At 58.0% G+C, this 19,065-nt stretch overlaps 1 protein-coding gene across 6 annotated transcripts; it reads left to right on the top strand.

The window, feature by feature from the left end:
* Window positions 1–951: 951 nt before the first annotated feature.
* KATNB1 (katanin regulatory subunit B1) lies at window positions 952–18,419 on the top strand. 6 transcript variants are annotated; one of them, XM_080644163.1, is made up of 20 exons: window positions 952–1,190; window positions 2,948–3,234; window positions 6,265–6,395; window positions 9,230–9,347; window positions 12,315–12,415; window positions 12,984–13,025; window positions 13,662–13,745; window positions 13,934–14,049; window positions 14,426–14,497; window positions 14,652–14,802; window positions 14,946–15,136; window positions 15,255–15,385; window positions 15,730–15,780; window positions 16,337–16,404; window positions 16,535–16,654; window positions 16,740–16,889; window positions 17,182–17,258; window positions 17,335–17,409; window positions 17,634–17,750; window positions 18,007–18,419. In XM_080644163.1, exons 2-20 carry the CDS (start codon window positions 3,195–3,197, stop codon window positions 18,137–18,139), a joined length of 1,968 nt encoding a protein of 655 aa, XP_080500289.1. In that variant the 5' UTR covers window positions 952–1,190; window positions 2,948–3,194; the 3' UTR covers window positions 18,140–18,419. The 6 variants fall into 6 exon arrangements, with proteins under 6 accessions (XP_080500289.1, XP_080500288.1, XP_080500290.1 ...); XM_080644162.1 differs by lacking the exon at window positions 952–1,190 and adding an exon at window positions 1,687–1,757; XM_080644164.1 differs by lacking the exon at window positions 952–1,190 and adding an exon at window positions 1,738–1,812 and having other exon boundaries at window positions 16,559–16,654.
* Window positions 18,420–19,065: the final 646 nt, after the last annotated feature.

Genomic DNA, 19,065 nt, shown 5'->3' with positions numbered 1-19,065 from the left:
TTGAGACACCCACTTGGGCTCAGTGGAAATGGAACAAACTACAACCACATGAATGGTATGGTTGCATTTCTCAGGGGGACTTCTGAAGAGCTGGTCATATTCTTCTTGACCTGAGTATGTTCAGATGGTGAAAATTCATCGACCTCATACCCTTACAGTATATGGGGAATATGTATTATACTTCATTATAAAGTGTTTCAAAATGGTGATCATGAGTCCAATCATGCTTTAACAAGAAATTCAGAGGTAAAGGAACAAGGTAAATGACACCAGAAGGAAAAAGTCAAACAAAATTATAATGTGGGACAATCTACAAGGTAAATGGCCCAATCTCTTCAAAAGATCAATTCATTAAAAAAAAAAAGGGAGGGGGCGGATGAAATAGAATGAGTTTAGAAGAGCCAAGTGCCGGATCTTGTGGTTTCCTAATTAGGAAAAATGTTATTAAAAATATATTTGGGATGATTATGAAAATCTGCCCTGGAAAACAATTGTTCGTTTTATTGGGTGCGATGACACAATGATTATGTAGGAGAAAGGTCTGATTTTTAAGAATCACATGCTCAGTAGCATTCAGTGTCAGGGTGAAACGTCTTGATGTCTACAACTTGCAAATGGTTCAGAAAATGCACACGGATAAAGCCAATACAGCAAAATGTTAGCAAGTGTTGAAATCCACACGGTAAGTATATGGGTCATCGTATGATTGAAATATTATACTAGTATATCATTATAGTATTCTTCCCAGTTTTCTCTACGACGTTTTCATATAAAAAGGTGAGAAATACAGGATGGGCAGTTTTGATCGGATTTTATTCTGCTAATGGGGTCCTCTTTGGACAGTGCCCATATGCCTCTCCAGTCGGCTTCCCCAAGTACAATGTGATGGGAGGACACGCTGCTGCTTTCTGGCAGCGCTGGTGCAGTACAGTGGAGATTAAGTCCACCCCCACCCACGAATCACAAATGAAGCCGGCGTTTCTCGGATTCCTCGTCGGTCATCGCTTTTAGGAAGCGGCCATCCATCCACCGAGACGTCGGCCGTGGAGGCAGCAACCCCGGGCTCCACGCCTGACTCAGACCCAGAATCAGGAAATCTCAGCTTCTTTCCCGGTCTCCTGTGGGAGATTCAAGCCGGTGTTCGAGCCAAAGAAGAGAGACAAGTCCTCAGACCGCGGAACCGCCCACAGGTAAAGGGGACGAGCAGGGACCGCTGCAAAAAGCTGACTAAGTACACCTCCCCGCTTTGCCCGACTCCAAGATGGAAGTTCCGCGGCTTCACTTGGTTCCGGATGTCCCTTTCCCATTGGTTAGCTGGGAATTGGTTTTCCAATAATGTGAACGCTGATTGGTCGAGCTGGGACGGTTGCTAAAGTGATTGGTGCAGCCGCCATTGGAGGGCGTCCCGCAAATTTTTCAAACGCTAACGAGGTTCGAGGGAGCGTAGGCAAGGTGGATGAAAGGGAAAGTTTGAGGCGAAGGCGGGACCAAGGAAACGGCAGCCCGCATTGGTTCATTAGGGGCTGAGTGGTGGCTCTTGAACTCTTCTTCCTCGTGATTAGCCCAATTCAGGAAAAGAGGGCGGGAACTTAGGAAAAGCGGCAGAAGTGCCTTCTTCGATTGGTCAAAGCTGGCGGGAGGCGGAGCTCCCGCGGTAGCTGATTGGTGGGAGAGTTGGGGAGGGCGGGGCTCTGAGCCGGAGGTTTTGTTGTGAGGGTCGGTTGTCAAGCAGCGGCCAATCAGGGCAGGGGATGAAGGCAAGTGGGGGTCGCCCCTGAAGCAGAGCCTTGGCCTCGGGAGCCGCAGCTGCAGGTGGAGTGGGCAGCGGGGAGAGGAGGCGAGGGGACGGATGGTGGGCTCCGGACCGGGCTGAGCCAGGTGGGGTTGGGCCGGGCTGCGGCGGAGAAGGCTGCGGGCGCGGGGAGGTTGGAGCCCTTCCCCGCCGGCGGAGAGGAGTGGGAGGACCCGGGGAGGCCGAGGGACTAGCCTTCGCCTCGGGAGGGGCGGGACCGGCGTGGAGGCCTGAGGGCAAAACCAGGGAGGCCGGAAGCTGAGCTGGGGGATCTGCCGGAGGCTGGGGGGTCTGCGGGAGGCTGGGGGGTGAATAGGGACGCTAGAAGCAGGAGAGTGAATGAATGGGGATCCTGGTAGCCCAGGGGAACGCGGAGTAAGGGGGTCTGGCGAGGCAGGGGCCAAGTTAGGGAGCTCAGGAGACAAGATGTGTGTGAATGGGGGACGCGGGAGGCAGGGAGGAGTGGAGGGCGAGAGGGGCAGGACTGGGGGACCCAGGGGCGAAGGGGTGGGGAGGAGAGGTTTCCTGGGGAAAGAGCTTGGAGGAAGTAGGTCGGAGGCACCTTAAGGTGGCCTTTTAGGGTTGAGGAGTCATACCGGCTCATGCCCCAGCTAGAGACCTAGTTCCCAGCACCGTCCTTGGGAATTTGGGGGACCAGGATTAGTTCCTTTGCCACAAACTCGGGGGGTTGGATCCTCAGGGCCCTGTTTGACATTCTCCCCAGAGAAGACTTCAGCACCTGTCTCGGGGGTGCCTCTCCTGGGCCCCTCAGCTTAGTCTCGACTCCACCCCCTCTCCATAGGTCAGACAAAACAGTGACTCTCAGAAATCTGTCTGATCTACAGACATATGTTCTTCCCCGCCCGCTGGCTGCTGCTGCTGCTGCTGCTGCTGCTGCACCTCAGGCAGCCAGCTCCTCCCCTCATCCTGGCCTCTGGGAGGACCTTCCCCGGTGTTCCAGGTCACCTTGTCTGAGGTGCCCCCTCTCCTGCCTCTCAACCCCAATTTGCAGTGCAGCTCCTGGCTTTGGTGGGTGTCTGTCTATCTTTATCAAGTGGCCTCAGGGATGCAAGGACTCGCAGTTTGCAAATCAGGGTCCCCCCGAGCTCCCACCGAGTGTTTCCTAAAAAGCCATCACCTCTGTTTGCATTCCAGCCCAGTGTTGAGCTGAGATGGCTGGAGCCTGACATTCCATGATCCAAGATCCGGACGGGCATGTACAGGCTGCTGCTGTGGATGATTTAAAACGAAGAGTTGGTCCCGGAGAAAGGCATTCCCTCTGCCTGGATGTGTGGGAACTCCCTGCCAATTTGATTGGCGGATCTGGGGGGGATCCACCCCCACCCCTGGAGGAAAGCAGTCTGTTTTGTGGGTGGAGCTTCAAGTGCCAGACAGCTGGAGGATGGCCACCCCGGTGGTCACCAAGACAGCCTGGAAATTGCGTGAGTGATTCTCCTGTTTTCTTTCTCGTCCCATGTATCCTGTTAGCTGTTTGTTGCTGGGGGGAACCTGAACCCCCAGCTTTGTCTTCTATTCTTGGCACAAGGGAAGACCCCCAGGCCTTGGAGTAAGATCAAGATGCAAATCCTGACCTTGGCACTTAGCTGGGTAACCTTGGTCAGGGGACTTAACCCCTCAGAGGCTTCATTTCCTGTCTACATTCTAGAGCTGCTGTGAGATTCAAGTGAGAGAACAAATATAATAAAGCGCTTAGTGCAGGATTTCCAGTTAGGCTGACAGGCGGAATGGGGCGAGAGGCCTGAAAGATATTCTTGACATTTTCAGGCATCTCACAAGTCAAATTTCCGCCCTCCGCTGAGGGCATCCTGGGGCAGGGGGCCAGGGTGAGAGGGTAGGCAGAGGGACATTGACAGGGTTCTGCAATGCACCTGAACGTGAGCATGACCCACTGCCATCATTACTCCCTATGGCAGTGCCAAACTCTGATCCGAGGACCTCTTTGTATTCCAATTACTGAGGACCCCAAAGTCCTTGTTTATGGGAGTTCTAGCTATCGTTATTTACCATGTCAGCAATACCGAGACCTTTTCAAACAAGAATACACCGTCAAACGTGCCATTGATGATGATGTCATCACATCACGCATCTTCTGGGAAACTAGATTCTTAGGAGCAAACAAAAGCGTAAAAGTCAAATACCATCTTAGTATTATTAGAAAAAGTTTTGTTCTCCTGGACCCCCTGAAAGGATCTCGAGGATCCCAAGGTGCCCCAGATCACATTTGAGGACCGCAGCCCTCCTCGTCGGTGCCTCTGTGGGTCCTACCCCACCTGTGGTAACTGGTTGGTACACTCTTGGTGCCCAGACTGGTAAGCCTGTGCTATGAACGGTCCGTGGGCTGTTTTCAGAAGCTGGGGCAAGGCCTTCACTTTTTAACTGTGGGAACTTGGGCGAAGCTCTTTGCTGGGCCTCAGGGTCCTCGTTTGTAAAATGAGAGGTTTGGACCATTTTCAAATTGTTCCTCTAAGCCCGAGAGTTCTGGGAGAAGCCTGTTACCGGCTCCCAAGGAAGGTACACCTTGGACAGCGTGGCTCTCTGTGTATTAGGGTTATGTACCCATCCCTTCTACAGCTGGTCTTTCCTGAGCATAGAACCAGGCATGAGGGAGGCCGTAGGGGGCAAACTAGACAAAGGTCCCTGTGAAATGGGGTCCAGAGCCTGGGAGAACGCCAGGCAGGAATCAGACTGCCACACCCCTCCTCCGTCTCTCCTTGATTTCTCAGCTGGGCATGTGCTTTGAATCAGTTAACTCTGTGATGGAGGATGGGGTAGGGGAGTATTGTAGGCGCCTGAACTGTATGTGCAAAGGCCCTGAGGCGGGCAGCTCAGTGAGTGCAGAACTCAGAGGAGGCCACGGGCTGCAGCACAGCGTTGGGGAGAATGTGGTGCCACAGAGGCTGGTGAGGATCCCAGCCCTGCTGACGCTTTGCTTTATCTGAAAGGCAAGGCCAAGCCATCCAGTGCTCAGGTGGGAGGTAACGTGCTCAAGCATAGGACAGTTTCACACGCACAGCCTTTTAGCTGTCTGCAGCCTCCTCAGGGCGTCGGCATGGTAGGGTTTTCCTGTCTGAGTGGGGAGACCTGTCTTGTCTACTCCTCCCTCCCGGGAGGAACTCACTCCGGAATGAGCTGGGAGATCTGGGCGGCCTCTTGGGCAGCCACAAGGGCTCCAATGTTCCCTTTGGAGCATAGATGCCCCTGGGGTTTTAGTCTGCTGCCCCACTGCTGCCCCAGCCATCTAGGCCAGGAGCCCTTGTGGCTGCCCACTGATCTTACGTCCCTCTCTGTCTGGTCAGCCCTCACTCCCACCCCCCCACACCCAGACCCCTCAGTTGGCTGCCTCTTGCCCCCCCCTCCTCACACAGCCCACCCTCCTCTGCCCACCTGGGGCCCCTGTGCTCACTGTCTTCGTGGTGCCTAGTCCTTAGCCTGCCTAACAGCCACAGAGGACTCACTCCCTACCCAGCAGCTCACAGGCACCTTCTCACTAATCCTCAGCATCTCAATGAGCCAGGCACTGTTATTAATATTTTTTTACTAAAACACATTTTTATTGATTTTAGAGAGGAAGGGGGAGAGAAAGAGAGAGAGAAATATCAATGATGATAGACAATCAATGATTGGCTGCCTCCTGCACGCCCCCTACTGGGGGCGAAACCCGCAACCCGGGCATGTGCCCTGACCGGGAACTGAACTGTGACCTGGTTCATAGGTCAACGTTCTGGCACTGTTATTATTAACCCCACTTACCAGATGAGGAACCCAGTCCTCAGAGAGGGTGAGTGACTTGCCTAAAGCCACACAGCCTGCAGTATCAGAGCTCAGATCAGAACCTGGTCCATGACTCTGGAGCTGTGGGCCGAAGCCCTGGGTGAGCTCCCTGGGACAGCTTGTCTAGAGTTGACCTGAATGGCTCCGAAAGTGTTTTATCCAAAGAGGGGTTTGTGTGCACAGCGAGTGGCAGCTTGGGAGGTGCTGAGGTGGTACATAGCACAATATTTTTTATCCTAATAATGGTTTTCATTTTTCTTTTTGAGTCATAGAAAAAAACATAATGGACGTATCACACTTGTGATTTCGTGAATATTATTGCTTACAAGACAGAACTAATAGAAATAGCAAGCCAGTTTTAAAAATCGAGCCTGGTACGTCGGTAGTATTACCAGCTGATGTGCAGAAAAGGGAAGAAAATCATGAGGCCTAAGGGTGAGACAGGTGTCAGCGAAGGTGAGAAACAGTCATTTCTGTCTCAGGCCCAGGCCTACTTGTCAGCAGGTGTCAGGAGGGGTGTCTGGGCACCAAAGGGGAGCCAAAGGGGCAGAGCCCTCGAGAGGGGCTTCTGGTGCCAGAGCTGGTGGCCGAGCAGGGCCAGGCCCTCCCCTCCTCCCCGTGGCCCATTGAGCCCCCTGACTGTGGCCTGACTGCCTTCCCCTCTGCCCTTTCCTGTGTAGAGGAAATTGTCGCCCACGCCAGCAATGTGTCCTCACTGGTGCTGGGCAAAGGCTCCGGGCGGCTGCTGGCGACAGGAGGGGACGACTGCCGCGTCAACCTGTGGTCCATCAACAAGCCCAACTGCATCATGGTGAGCCTCGCCGGCCGGGGGCAGGAGCGAGGGGCGGGGGGGGACTGTGGGCAGGATGGGGTGTGCCCATCCCAAGGGTAGGGGACACAGCACAACATCCATGCCTCCCCTAGCTGTCGGTTCAGGAAGGCCCAGGACAACCGCAGATGGCAGCGACACTGGCCCCTCCTCGGGAATGGGGTGTCACCTGGCTGTGGACAGCACGCCAGGGAGCCTGTATGAGAGGCTAATTGAGTCGAGCCTGCCCCGCCCTGCCCAGGGCCCATCCGCCCACCCGGCAGCTGTGTGTGGCGTGACTGATATATTTCCACCTCCTTCCACTGGAAGGATTTCAGGCATCCTGCCTGGAGTGGGCAGAGAGCTGGTTCTTGATTAGACTTCCACTGGTCGCACAGCTACATTCAGTGCTGAAAACTGTTCCAAAACAGGAAACCACGAAGAGGGAAAAATACAGAAATGGAAGACACATAGTCCCATTACCCAAGACCACTGCGGTTGGTTATTGGTCTGTGTCCTTGTAGGTGCTGATACACACAGACATGCCCATGCACACATGTGCACACTTGTGCATTTATGTCACATACACACACATGCCAACACACATACATGTGCACACACAGAAATAAATAACAATATATTTCCAGAACGCTCTCACTGTCCTGTGGCCTGGTTTTTTAAAAATACAATATGTAAGCATTTTCCTGTGTCAAAATAATCTCCTTTAATGACATGATTTTTAATGGCTTTGTGGTGTGCCATGGAGTGAGCTGGCCTTGGCTTGGCCCCGCCCTGTTCCCAGCATGGAGGTCACTTGCAGCCTTTTGGCTCTGCTCAGCCACATGGTAAACATCCTCATCTGCTAAATCTGTGAGCAGATCTGTGATGGTTGCATTAAATCCGAGGGTGTGCATTTTTCACAAAGCTTTCAAACCCTGTTGTCAAATTGCCCTCCAGAAATCCATTTACATTCCCACCGGGAGCACGGGGCCTCGCTCTCTCCCCACACAGCCCCACAGCACGGGGTGGTATCACACTCTTGACTCTTGGCCAAGTCAGGATAAAGAATAAATAGGACGGGAGGTGGTATTTATTAGTAGAGACTTAACCAGCTCATTGTCTTGGAGATTCATCAGAGAACTGAGATCTGACCCAGACCACAGCCAGGGACAGTGGCAATTGAGTTCAGAACAGAATTGAAATCGTTTGTTTTGTTTCCCTTTTTTTTTAAAGTTTAAATGTCCCTGAATGACAAGGTAACGTACAAAATTTGAGAAAACTCAGCAAAGACTGACCAAAAATGGACATGAAGTGAGCCCAGGCTCTCGTCCTCAGAGAAGCATGGGGGACAGTTTGGGGTCTAGACTTACCTTCTCACACCTGGTGCAGCCACAGGCCCCCATGGGCCTTAGCCGAGCCATGCCCTCCCTCCCCAGACTCTCCACAGACCAGGCCTTGCAGGGCCTCAAACTTGCCAAGTTCTTTCTCACTCAGGTCTGTGCTCCTGCGGCTCCCTCTGCGGGCAGCCACGTGATCTGTTTCTGTGCATTTTGGAGTTGTGACCTCATGTCGCTCAACATCCAGATGATACCCGGTGAACAGTGACACATCTTCCTTCCCCTTCCCCACCTCCCTCCCTGGAGACAGCCTCGCTCCTGGCTCCCGTGTGCCCTTCCATCCTTCTAGAATGACTTCATACATTCAGGAGCGGATGTTCATGACTGCTTCCCTCCCCCCTTTTATACCAATGGCTTCACCCTATACACACTGTCTCCATCTCTTTCCACCTGTACGTGTCATGGAGGTTAGTCTGGACCATAGGCTGAGGGTTGCCCCATTCATTTTCATGGCTGAATGAATAGCAGTCCGGTGCATGGGTGACCATGATGACACAGTGTCTGGTGACGGGCATTTGTATTGTTTCAGGTCTTTTGTCCAAGAGATTCGCTGCAGTGAGTGACCTTGGGTGTGTGTTGTTGCACGTGTGTCTGCGTGTGCGGGAATGGGCATTTCTCAATGTGGGTGGATGTGCCCAGTTGCCCTCTGTGGAGTGTGTACCCAGGGATACTCCTGCCAGTGACATTTGGGAGTCGGACCCGCTGCTTATAACTGTCTGGCCTTGGGGTAGTTCCACTGAGGAGCAGTTTCCCTACTGTCCCCAACCCCCAGGGGGAAGGGTCTCAGCAAACACTGATGGTGTCACTACTGTGCCTTGGGGTGGCCAGTGCTGGGCGGGAGTGACAGACACCACGGACTTCAGACCTGGCCTCTCCAGAAGCTGGAAGCGCCGGCACTTTCCTCCTCTCCCTCCTGGGCTCAGCCTGGCCCAGCTCCCCAGCTCTGAGTTGGGGGAAGACTCCATATTCTCAGCAAAGTCACTCCCAAGATGCGGGTTCTTAGAGCCCCCTCCTGGGAGCGTGGGGGCAGCGCCCGGGGACACGGGCATTTTGGAGGGGAGAGAGGGGTCCCATTGAGAGCCCGCCTCACTTCTGCCATGGTTCCCCTCCTGAGGGGCGTGGGCCAGCAGAGCGTGAAATGGAGCAGAGCCCAGGTGGGCCGCCGTTTGGACTCAGACTGAAGGGTCAGCTGCCCCCCCAAGGGGCCCAGGGCCATTTCTGCAGGTGGCGTCTGTCAGGAGCACAGTGAGCAGTGGCAGGGGTTGCAGTGTGACGGGTCTGGCCCAGGTTTAGCCCTGGGAGCTGAGGCCGGAGAAGCGGCTGCTCAGCCGTCGTCGCTTGGGCCACTTCTCGGACACACTTCCTGGGGACCCATAATTTGGGGCAGCACCTGGGGGTCTGCCCACGAAGTGCACTGAAGCTGCCACCCTCTCTCCACAGAGCCTGACGGGTCACACGTCCCCAGTGGAGAGTGTCCGCCTCAACACGCCCGAGGAGCTCATTGTGGCCGGCTCCCAGTCGGGCTCCATCCGCGTCTGGGACCTGGAAGCTGCCAAAAGTAGGTGTCTGCGCTCGCCTCCCCCAGTGCTCCCTGCACCCTGCACCCTGCTGTCTCGGGCTCCTGTCCCGTCGCTTCCTCCGGGAAGCCCGTCCTGACTAGGTGGGGTGCTTCCGTCCTGGGACACTGGCCCGAGTGGTGACCCCACCCGCCCCCGTCTCTGAATGCTGGCACCAAGGAGGCGCCTGGTAAATGTCCGAGTGGACAACTGTGTGGATGAGTGGGTGGGTATGTTTGTGGATTCAGAACCTGGAAGGACATCAGGTGCCACCAGGGCCACACAGGAGTGAGGTAGCTGTGTGGGGCACACTGGGGAGCGGGTGGCCCAACGGGGCGGCCCCCTCTCAGCCGCCTGCAGGTTGGGGCTGGGGTGGCCAGCCCTTCTGCTTCCTGCCGCTCTGTTGGTTTCAGTTTAGTTTTCGCCTTTAGAGGAGTCAGGGTGTAAGAAGGCAGATACCGGTCGTTGTACAAATACTCACAATGAAAAGAGGGCGCCTTTCCCACTCCTTTCCCTTCTCAGAGGCCTCAGCCTCTGCCCTCTAACCTGGTGTTTTGCGCATTCCCTCCATCTTTCTGAACAACATGGTTGTACTGCCATTTCTTCCTAAAAGCATTGCATATGTCAGCACAGAACACTGTGCAGGCCAACCCTGAGAGGCCCAAGGAAAGCCCGTGGGCCCACGGTTGGCTGCCCGCCGCTAGCCTGGACTTCACCGGGTGGGGGGCCACCGCTGAAGGGGAGAGGAAACAGGGGCGTGGGGTTGCCAAGGCTGCTTTTCCTAGAATTGATCTCCCCCTCACCCCCGCCCATGCCTGGCTGAGACTTACAGGTCTCTGGGCCCCACCTGCGGTGCGTGCTCTGCCTCTGCTGTAGGACGGTGGCTGTCAGCCACACACACTCAGTGGCCAGGGTCATTCTGCCTAGGGCAGTGGTCTTCTTGTGTAGGAAGATGGTGCCCCGGGCCTCGTGGGTGCTGCTTGTCCCCCTGGTGTGGGCTGCGTGCTTAGTGTCTCAGCATGCTCCCACTGCCTGGCCGCACACAGGACTCACGGCGTCTGTGCTGGGGCATCGCTGGACCCAAGGGGCCAGGGTGGAACCAGCAGAGAAAGCAGAAAGGCTCGGCGGAAGGCAGTTCTCCACCTGGGAAGCCTCTGCCTGGACCGAGTCCCAGCAGACGGCACCAGCCGTTCACTGTGCACTGGAGCAGGGGGCAGAGGGAAGACAGGGCGCTGTGCATTCTCAGACAACCATTTCGCGTGTACGGGTAACGTGAGAGTTCCTCGAGGTGGGCCGGGCGTGGAACCTGAAGACCTGTCTGGAATTCCTGGGCGTGGAGTCCCCACAGTGGCCGCTCTCAGGCTCGTTACAAACACGGCCCAGACCCCACTCCCAGCGAACATGACTCAGAAGTGGGTAGGCCCAGATCGGCTTTCAGGAAGCTGCCAGGTGACTGAGGCAGAGCCAGGCTGGTGGGCCCCTTATCTGTCAGATGGGCACACTGGGCCCAGGGAGGCACTGAACTCCGTGAGGACCCTCTGGCTGGGAGTGGCGGAAGCTGGGACTCGAATCCTGATGTCAGAATTCCCATCCCAGTGCTCTCCGCTGTCATCGGGTGGCTCAGTTTGAGGAGTTTCTCCGAAGACTGAGAAGCTTGCCCTCAGCAGCCACGGCAGAAAGAGCTGAGACCTCGGGCCCACCTCCACCCCTGCCCATCGTGGCGTGCGTGGCAGTGACAGGCTGCAGAAGGGGTTCACGACGGTTGCTTTGAAGGCAGCCCATCACTGGAGGGTTTAGGGAAGGATGAGCAGCTACTTGGCTGGGAGGTTCCCTCATGGGGTACACACCCCAGAGGCCCTCCTCTCTGCAGCTCCTGTGACCCAGGCCTTTCCTCCTGGGACAGAAGAGCAAGGGCAGAAGTCACGCCAGAAGAATGTAGTCCTGCCTGCTTTCCGTGGCACAGCCAGAGGGCGAGGGTGGGTCAGCCGGGATCCCGCTTCATGAAGCCAGCCCACGCAGGGCGGGACGCGCCACATCCTCTCGGGGCGGGGCAGGATTTTGGAAACCTTGCTGTGGGATTCAGGGCCCATGGGCTGAAGCAGGAGCCAGCCGTCTGCCCCCTCCAGGCCGTGGACTGGGCATCGCATGCCCGAGACCGCCTTGACCGGAAACGTGGTGCTGAGCCCCGGTGGCATGTGACCACCTCCTGGAAGAGAGCTCGCTACCTCCCAGCACCCCGTGTCACCTTGGCTCACACCTCAGGATGGCTGGGCTCCTGTACCTGTCGGCCCCAGCACTCACAGGGGATCGGTTTCATGCAGACAGAGTTATAAATCTTTTAAAAAGCGAGACACACGAGGCCAGAACGAGGAGACAAATTTGATTCGGACCAGAGACAAACACACGGTTTGCCTGCGGGCTGAGCTGGGCTACAGAGCTGCCTGCAGAACCTTAAAAGATGGGAATCATGGTTTCCTGGGGCAGCAGGAGGAGACTTGCCCCCCACCCCTGAGGTTCTGAGGCCCAGCATGTCCCCCCCCCCATGTCCTCTCAGTTCTCACAGCTTGTCCTCACAGCCACCTCCCTCCAGGGCCACAGCTGGCGCACCCCGCACCCTCCACTCACTCTACTTGGGGGGGGGGGGTGCTTTGGCCACCACTGCCCTTTGCCTGACATCCCCGCCCCCCCGCCCCCCCATGCTCTCAAAAACACACTGGGACAAGCCTAGAGCCAAAGCTGGGGGACTGCGATGCATTTTCCGGAGGTTCGGGTAATATCAGAAATGGCTCTCGGGAGGAAAATAGGGAAATCAGTTGTTAGGGTGGTAGGACCCTGGTTGACTTTCGCCCCAGTTTTTAAAGTCTGTGTTATTCTTCATTTAGTAGTAAAGCCCCACACAAACACAACAGCCTTTCTGTGCTAGCCATCTTGTCTGCCTCTTGAGCCAGTGTCTCTGCTTCTCTTGTTAGTTCTTCGCACGCTTGTGGGACACAAAGCCAACATCTGCAGCCTGGATTTCCACCCCTACGGCGAGTTTGTGGCCTCGGGTTCCCAGGACACGAACATCAAGGTGAGATGCCACTCTCAGCCCTGGGTCTCCCCCTGGCTGGCAGTGGGCCAGCATGTCCTGCCTGAGGGGTGGGTTTTCAGCTCTTTGTGGGGTGTCTTCTCTGTGCGGCAACATTCACACCATCCTAGAGAAGGGAGATGGGACATTTCTGCTTGGAATTCCCAACTTTATTTATTTTTTTAAAAATATATGTTTTTATTCATTTCAGAGAGGAAGGGAGAGAGAGAGAAACAACATTGATGAGAATCATTGATCACCTGCCTCCTGCATGCCCCCTACTTGGGATTAAGCACACAACCCAGGCATGTGCCGCAACCGGGAATCGAACCATGATTTCCTGGTTCATAGGTCAACGGTCAATCAGAGTCACACCGGCCAAGCGGAATTCCCAGCTTTAGTGAGCAGTTTCCAGACTTCTGTCATTTTGGGGTGTAATGACTTGGAGGCACCCAGATCCCTTCTCTGCTCACAGCCACACCCTGGCCTCCGGTCCAGGCGTTAGGCCCCCAGCGCAGGCCCACCCTTGGTTGTACCTGTCCTGACTGCCCCTCTGCTCCTCTCCCCGCAGCTCTGGGACATCAGGAGGAAAGGCTGTGTCTTCCGGTACAGGGTAAGGAAGGCCCCTCTGTGGTCATTCCACAGCTCCGTGCAGGCTTGGAGCATGGTGGTGCCCACACTGGCAGGGGCTGGAGGGCACTGCTGTCCAACATGGGTGAGAGCGTGAGAAATGTGAATCTGGAGCAGAGCAGGGTGCTGGGCGTGGTCCACCTGGACCCCCAGCTCTCCACAAATCCCCCAGAACCGTGCTTACCAAACCGCTGTGCTCCGTGCTCTGGTTTTCCAGGCAGGTAGCAGGTGTGGTCAGGGGAGGGGGTGCCTGTTCATAGAAGTTTGGAAGCACTACGTTTAACATAGAGTTATTCTTAAGAGATTTTTATTTTTTTATTATTTTATTCTTAGAGGTTTTTAGACCCTTGGACATGAAGAGAGGGCATTTAACTCTAAAAAGAGGCATAAGACTCTGACCATGCAGTCTTGATTTCCTGGAGCCTCTGCAGGCCTGGGAGTCCATGGTCCCCCTGGGAAGTGTCCCTCTGTGGCATCTCCTACATGTCTTCCCCTCATTGCCTGCACCCCAGGATGCACTGCTTGTCGAAGGCCGGAGTGGCGTGGGGCGATGGGGCGATGGAGCGGGAAGGCCCTGGGCCAGACCCCGAGGGTGAGCCCGGTGCTATGTCCTCCTCAGGGGCACAGCCAGGCCGTGCGGTGTCTCCGGTTCAGCCCCGACGGGAAGTGGTTGGCATCGGCTGCAGATGACCACACAGTGAAGGTAGCTCCCGGCCTGGCCCGGGCCAGGGCTGGGGCCTGGCGTCTGCTGGTCACACTCAGGCTGGTCCCCACCTCCCTCCTTGGGGTTGCTGTCCCAAGCTGTGCAGATGGGAAGGTGGTGTGTGGACAGAGCTTGGGCTGGATCGGAGGGAGAACGGCTGGTCCTGACCTCCACCCGCCCTGCCCCAGCTCTGGGATCTGACTGCTGGCAAGATGATGTCCGAGTTCCCTGGCCACACGGGGCCCGTCAACGTGGTGGAGTTTCACCCCAACGAGTACCTCCTGGCTTCCGGCAGCTCTGACAGGTGAGAAGGAGAAGCAGGGCCCGTCGCCTGTGACTGCCGCTCCTCACATCTCTGCCGGAGTGTATGTATATCTGTCCCCAATCTGTCTCTCTGTCCCAGGGTGTCATATGCCTGATGAGACTGTAGGCTGAATAACTGCCAGCCCAAGATGGGACTTTGGTTTCCAGCCTGTGTCCTGGGCCTTCAAGGGCATGTCCAGATCCAAGGCCCATGTTGGCCTCCCACTGTGTCCCCTCCCCCTGCCTGTCCAGGGCCAGCCCCGGCCCAAGGCATTGCTCTTAATGGCCCTGAGGGGTGGGGTGTATGTGTAGGGGAAGAGAAGGCCTGTGTGGAGCCAGGGCTCTGGCTTCCCAGCACAGCCTGGCTGCCTTTGCAGGACCATCCGCTTCTGGGACCTGGAGAAATTCCAGGTGGTGAGCTGCATCGAAGGGGAGCCGGGGCCTGTCAGGTACGCAGGCCACTGGTCGGTGGGCGGCCCTTCCCGGGGAATGGGGTGTGGATGCAGGTGGGCTTTCCCTCTCTGCGTCTGCTCCCTCCTGTCCTGGGCCCCCCGCAGCCTCCCCCGGTTCCCTGGGACCCATGGCCCACTCTCGCCTGCCCAGGAGCATCCTCTTCAACCCCGACGGCTGCTGCCTATACAGTGGCTGCCAGGACTCGTTGCGCGTTTACGGCTGGGAGCCCGAGCGCTGCTTTGACGTGGTCCTCGTCAACTGGGGCAAGGTGGCCGACCTGGCCATCTGCAACAACCAGCTGGTGAGACCGCTGCCCGCACCCACCCTCCCACTGTCTGCCCAGCTGCTCCCACAAGCCCAGCAGGGCCCCCCCCCCCCCCCACTCAGGCCCTGTGGGGATCCTGCCCACCCATCCCCTAGCTGCTGCTCTGCCACTTCCTGCAGATAGGCGTGGCCTTCTCCCAGAGCAACGTCTCCTCTTACGTGGTGGACCTGACCCGGGTCACCAGGACAGGCACGGTGGCCCAGGACCCCGTGCAGGACAGCCGGCTCCTGACGCAGCAGCCGCCCCTCCCCACCGCCCCCCTTCGGCGCATCTACGAGCGGCCCAGCACAACCTGCAGCAAGCCTCAGAGGTGGGCTCAGGGCTCAGGGCTTGGGGGGGGCGGGGCACAGGAAGCGGATCTGACCCTGGGAAAGCTTTGGGGGGCCCAGCCTGGCCTCACTGGCCCGTCTTCCTTCTGCTGCCCACAGGGTAAAGCAGAACTCGGAGAGCGAGCGCCGCAGCCCCAGCAGCGAGGACGACCGGGACGAGCGGGAGTCTCGTGCGGAGATCCAGAACGCGGAGGACTACAACGAGATCTTCCAGCCCAAGAACAGCATCAGTGAGGCCTGGCTCCCACCCGTGAACCCAGCACCCCACCTGTAAAATGATGCAGCTCCCTTAGTTCCTAACCCCCACACCCGGCCAGCTGTCCCCAGGAACTCTAGGCCCCGGCAGAGCCCTGGCAGCCACTCAGTGCCCTGCCTACTGCAGCGGCGAGGGGATGGGAAGGGGCAGGACTGAGGGCTTGTGGGCCAGGACAGGGTCGCAGGTGTGCAGCTGCATGCCTGGAAATCACCTTCCACCCCCATGGCCTGACAGGGCCTTGGGTCCCAGGCTGCCCAGCTCGAGGGACTCAGGAACCCTGGGCAGCTGACACGAGTGCAACCCCTCTCCCCTCTACAGGTCGGACACCGCCTCGGAGAAGTGAGCCCTTCCCAGCACCCCCAGAGGATGGTGAGTCAGGGTGGGGCAGAGCTGGCCTCCCAGCTCCTCAGTCCTCTCCCCTGAGCCCCTGCCCTCCCCTCTACGGCACAGCTTCAGCCTCTGCCACTTGCTCAGGAGCACCTACTATGTGCCAAGCCCCAGGCTAGTCCCTGGTGGTTGAGCGTGAACAGGGTAGGCAGGTGCTCCTCTCAAGCCCACAGATGAGTCCAGAAATGGGACATGTGCTGTGGAGGAACAAGCTGGGCCCGCTGTAGATGGGGGCCTTGTGGCTCTTCAGCCCCTCACCCCGGCACACATTCCCAGTGAGCTGGCAGATTGCCCTCCCTGGAGCTCCCTGGTCCCATCGACTCACAGGCTAGGTGCCTGCTTTCTGCCAGGCCTGGGATTGGGTAGGTAGAAAGTGGGGGACAGCCCAGCCCCTGCCCTTAGGCCTCCCAGGACCCACACTGCTGACGTCTCCCTGCCCGCTGGCTCCTGCAGTCCCCCTCGGTTACAGATGCCGTCCAGAGTCCCACCCAAGCCCTGCCTTCTTCCTGACCCAGAAATCTTTTCCTTTTGCCTCCAGACGTGGCCACAGCCAAGGAGGCAGCAAAGCCCAGCCCAGCCTTGGACACGCAGTTCCCGGTGCCAAACGTATGTCTGGGTAGAGGGCGTGTGAGACTCAGAGGGGCTGGAGCCCTGAGCCAGGGTGAGGGGCCTCCCATCTGGGGGGCAGAGAGGGAGCCCTCAGGCTGGCTGCCCGCTGAGCCTCGGACCCCTCCAGCTCGAGGTCCCACCCTGGCCCCAGGTCGTCACTTCCACCCCCGCGCCCAAGGCTGAGCCTGCCATCATCCCCGCCACCCGGAACGAGCCCATTGGGCTGAAGGCCTCCGACTTCCTGCCTGTGAGTGGGGGCCCAGCCCAAGAGTGGGTGGAGGCCCGTGGGCGAGGGCAGAGCTTCGCTGCCAGCATCTGGGCCTGTCCCACAGGCTGTGAAGATCCCCCAGCAGACAGAGCTGGTCGACGAGGATGCCATGTCGCAAATCCGCAAAGGCCATGACACCATGTGCGTGGTGCTCACCAGCCGCCACAAAAACTTGGACACCGTGAGGGCCGTGTGGACCACGGGCGACATCAAGGCAAGCGCCTGCCCCTGCCCCTGCCCCTGCCCCTTCCCCGGGCTTAGGGCAGAATCGAGAAGAGGGCCACAGGAACTGGCCGGTGGGGGGTAGGAAGCCCGTCGCCACACCATGGTTGACTCGATTTCTTCCATCCTCATTACAAGCTGCCATTTATTGCACACCTATTCGTGGGCCTGGCCTGTGCTGAGCATCTCAGGTGGCTTTACTATCCCACAACAAGGCCCATCACCACACACACCTGGCAGGGGCCCTCTCCCAGTCCTCTGTGACGGGCGCTCTGTTTGCACAGACGTCGGTGGACTCGGCCGTAGCCATCAATGACCTGTCGGTGGTGGTGGACCTCCTTAACATCGTCAACCAGAAAGCGTAAGTGGCTGCAGGGGGTGAGTGGGCAGAGCGGGGACGCTGGGTGCTGAGGGCACCTGTCCCGGCCTCTCCCCAGCTCCCTGTGGAAGCTGGACCTGTGCACCACGGTCCTGCCGCAGATCGAGAAGCTCCTGCAGAGCAAGTATGAGAGGTACGCAGAGAAGCCCGCCTCCTCACAGCAGGGAGGGGCAGAGAGGCTTGGGCAGATCCCCAGGTGGTGCCCACGGGAGGTGGCCGTGCAGCCGTGCTGCCCCCTGCAAGTTCCAGAGGCCAAGGTGCAAACAAGCCCGTGTGCCTCTCATCCTCTGCCCCTCTGTCTTTGTGTACTTTGCTGTTCTCCTGTCTGTGGCTCCATCCATCTGCCTGCCTCTGCAGCTACGTCCAGACAGGCTGCACCTCCCTGAAGCTGATCCTACAGCGCTTTCTGCCCCTCATCACGGACATCCTGGCAGCCCCGCCCTCTGTGGGTGTCGACATCAGCCGGGAGGAGAGGTGAGGGGCCAGGCAGTGTGCCTGTGTTGGGGCAGGGGTGCCAGGCCAGGTGAGGGCACACAGCCCACTGTTGATGGCCCTGCTGGTACAGCTTATGCAGGTCACTGTGCCTAGGACAAAGACCTCAACTCAGGGTGGAGGGTCGGGGAGCCAAAGCTTGGGTTCCTCCATAGCCTGGCTCTGCCCTGAGGCCTGGTGTCACCTGCATGGCCTGGGAGCGGGGCGGGAGTGGTTAGTGCTGCCCCTCCGCCCACAGGCTGCACAAATGCCGGCTCTGCTATAAGCAGCTCAAGAGCATCAGCGGCCTCGTCAGGAGCAAGTCGGGCCTGAGTGGCCGCCACGGCAGTGCCTTCCGGGAGCTGCACCTGCTCATGGCCAGTTTGGACTGAGGAACCCAATGGGTGGGGGCACCGGGCAACCCTTGGGGCCTGGACTCAACCCCCACTCCTGTTACCTGTGCACCCACCGGCCCGTGAGCCTCTGCCCTGTGGCCATCCTGGAGGCGGCGGCGCTGGCCCACTGGCCACCTCCAGCCCTGAACTCTCAGACAACTCCTGTCCAGCTGTGGCTGCCCAGCTTGCCCAATTCTCGCTTCTTGGGGCAGCCAACAAAGCCCCGGGGCTGCTGCTGTAATTTATAAGACAAATTTTATTAAATTTGTAACTATTCCTTGGTTTTCTTGCCCGAAGGGGCATCTAGCCACGGCTCTCCCAGGTGCAGGATTGTAGGCAGAGGCCTGCACCAGGCTGTGTAGCCAGCAGGGGGCAGCAGAGTGCCAGGCCAACAGGAAAGGGCTGATTCAGACTTATTCTGGGGGAGGGAGCAAGTCTTCCCCCACGGCTGGGAGACAGGTGAGAGGTGGGCCCCACCATCCCCCCGTCTCAGCCACACTCCCAGCTGTCCTGTGGATGCCTCCAAGCCAACAGCTGCAGGATGCCAGGACCCCCCTCAGACACGGCCATCACTGTGGTGCCCCAGAGCGCAGCCTGCTCTCCCGCCCCCGGAGGCCTTCAGAGACAAGGCTGGACAAGCCGTTCCCCCATCCTCCCCTGAGGGCTCTGAACACACCTCACTCCCTGCAGCACCCCCAGTGCTGGTGGCCAGGATAAGCGACCCGACCCAGTGGGTTCAGCCCCAGTTGGAGGGAGGACCCCACTGAGCACAGGCTCCCTCAAGGCTGGGACCAAATTTAGGTCCACACACGCCATGGTGGTGGTGGTGGGGGGGGGGTCCTATAAGCCCTAGGGGAGGGTGGCGCTTGGACAAGGCCAGGGCCCAGCCGTGGTGGTGCTGAGCCGAGGAGCCTTCATGTCGC

This window comes from Plecotus auritus, assembly GCF_963455305.1.
Source record: "Plecotus auritus genome assembly, chromosome: 10".
Lineage (NCBI taxonomy): Eukaryota > Metazoa > Chordata > Mammalia > Chiroptera > Vespertilionidae > Plecotus > Plecotus auritus.
This window is presented reverse-complemented; position numbering and strand designations above follow the sequence as displayed.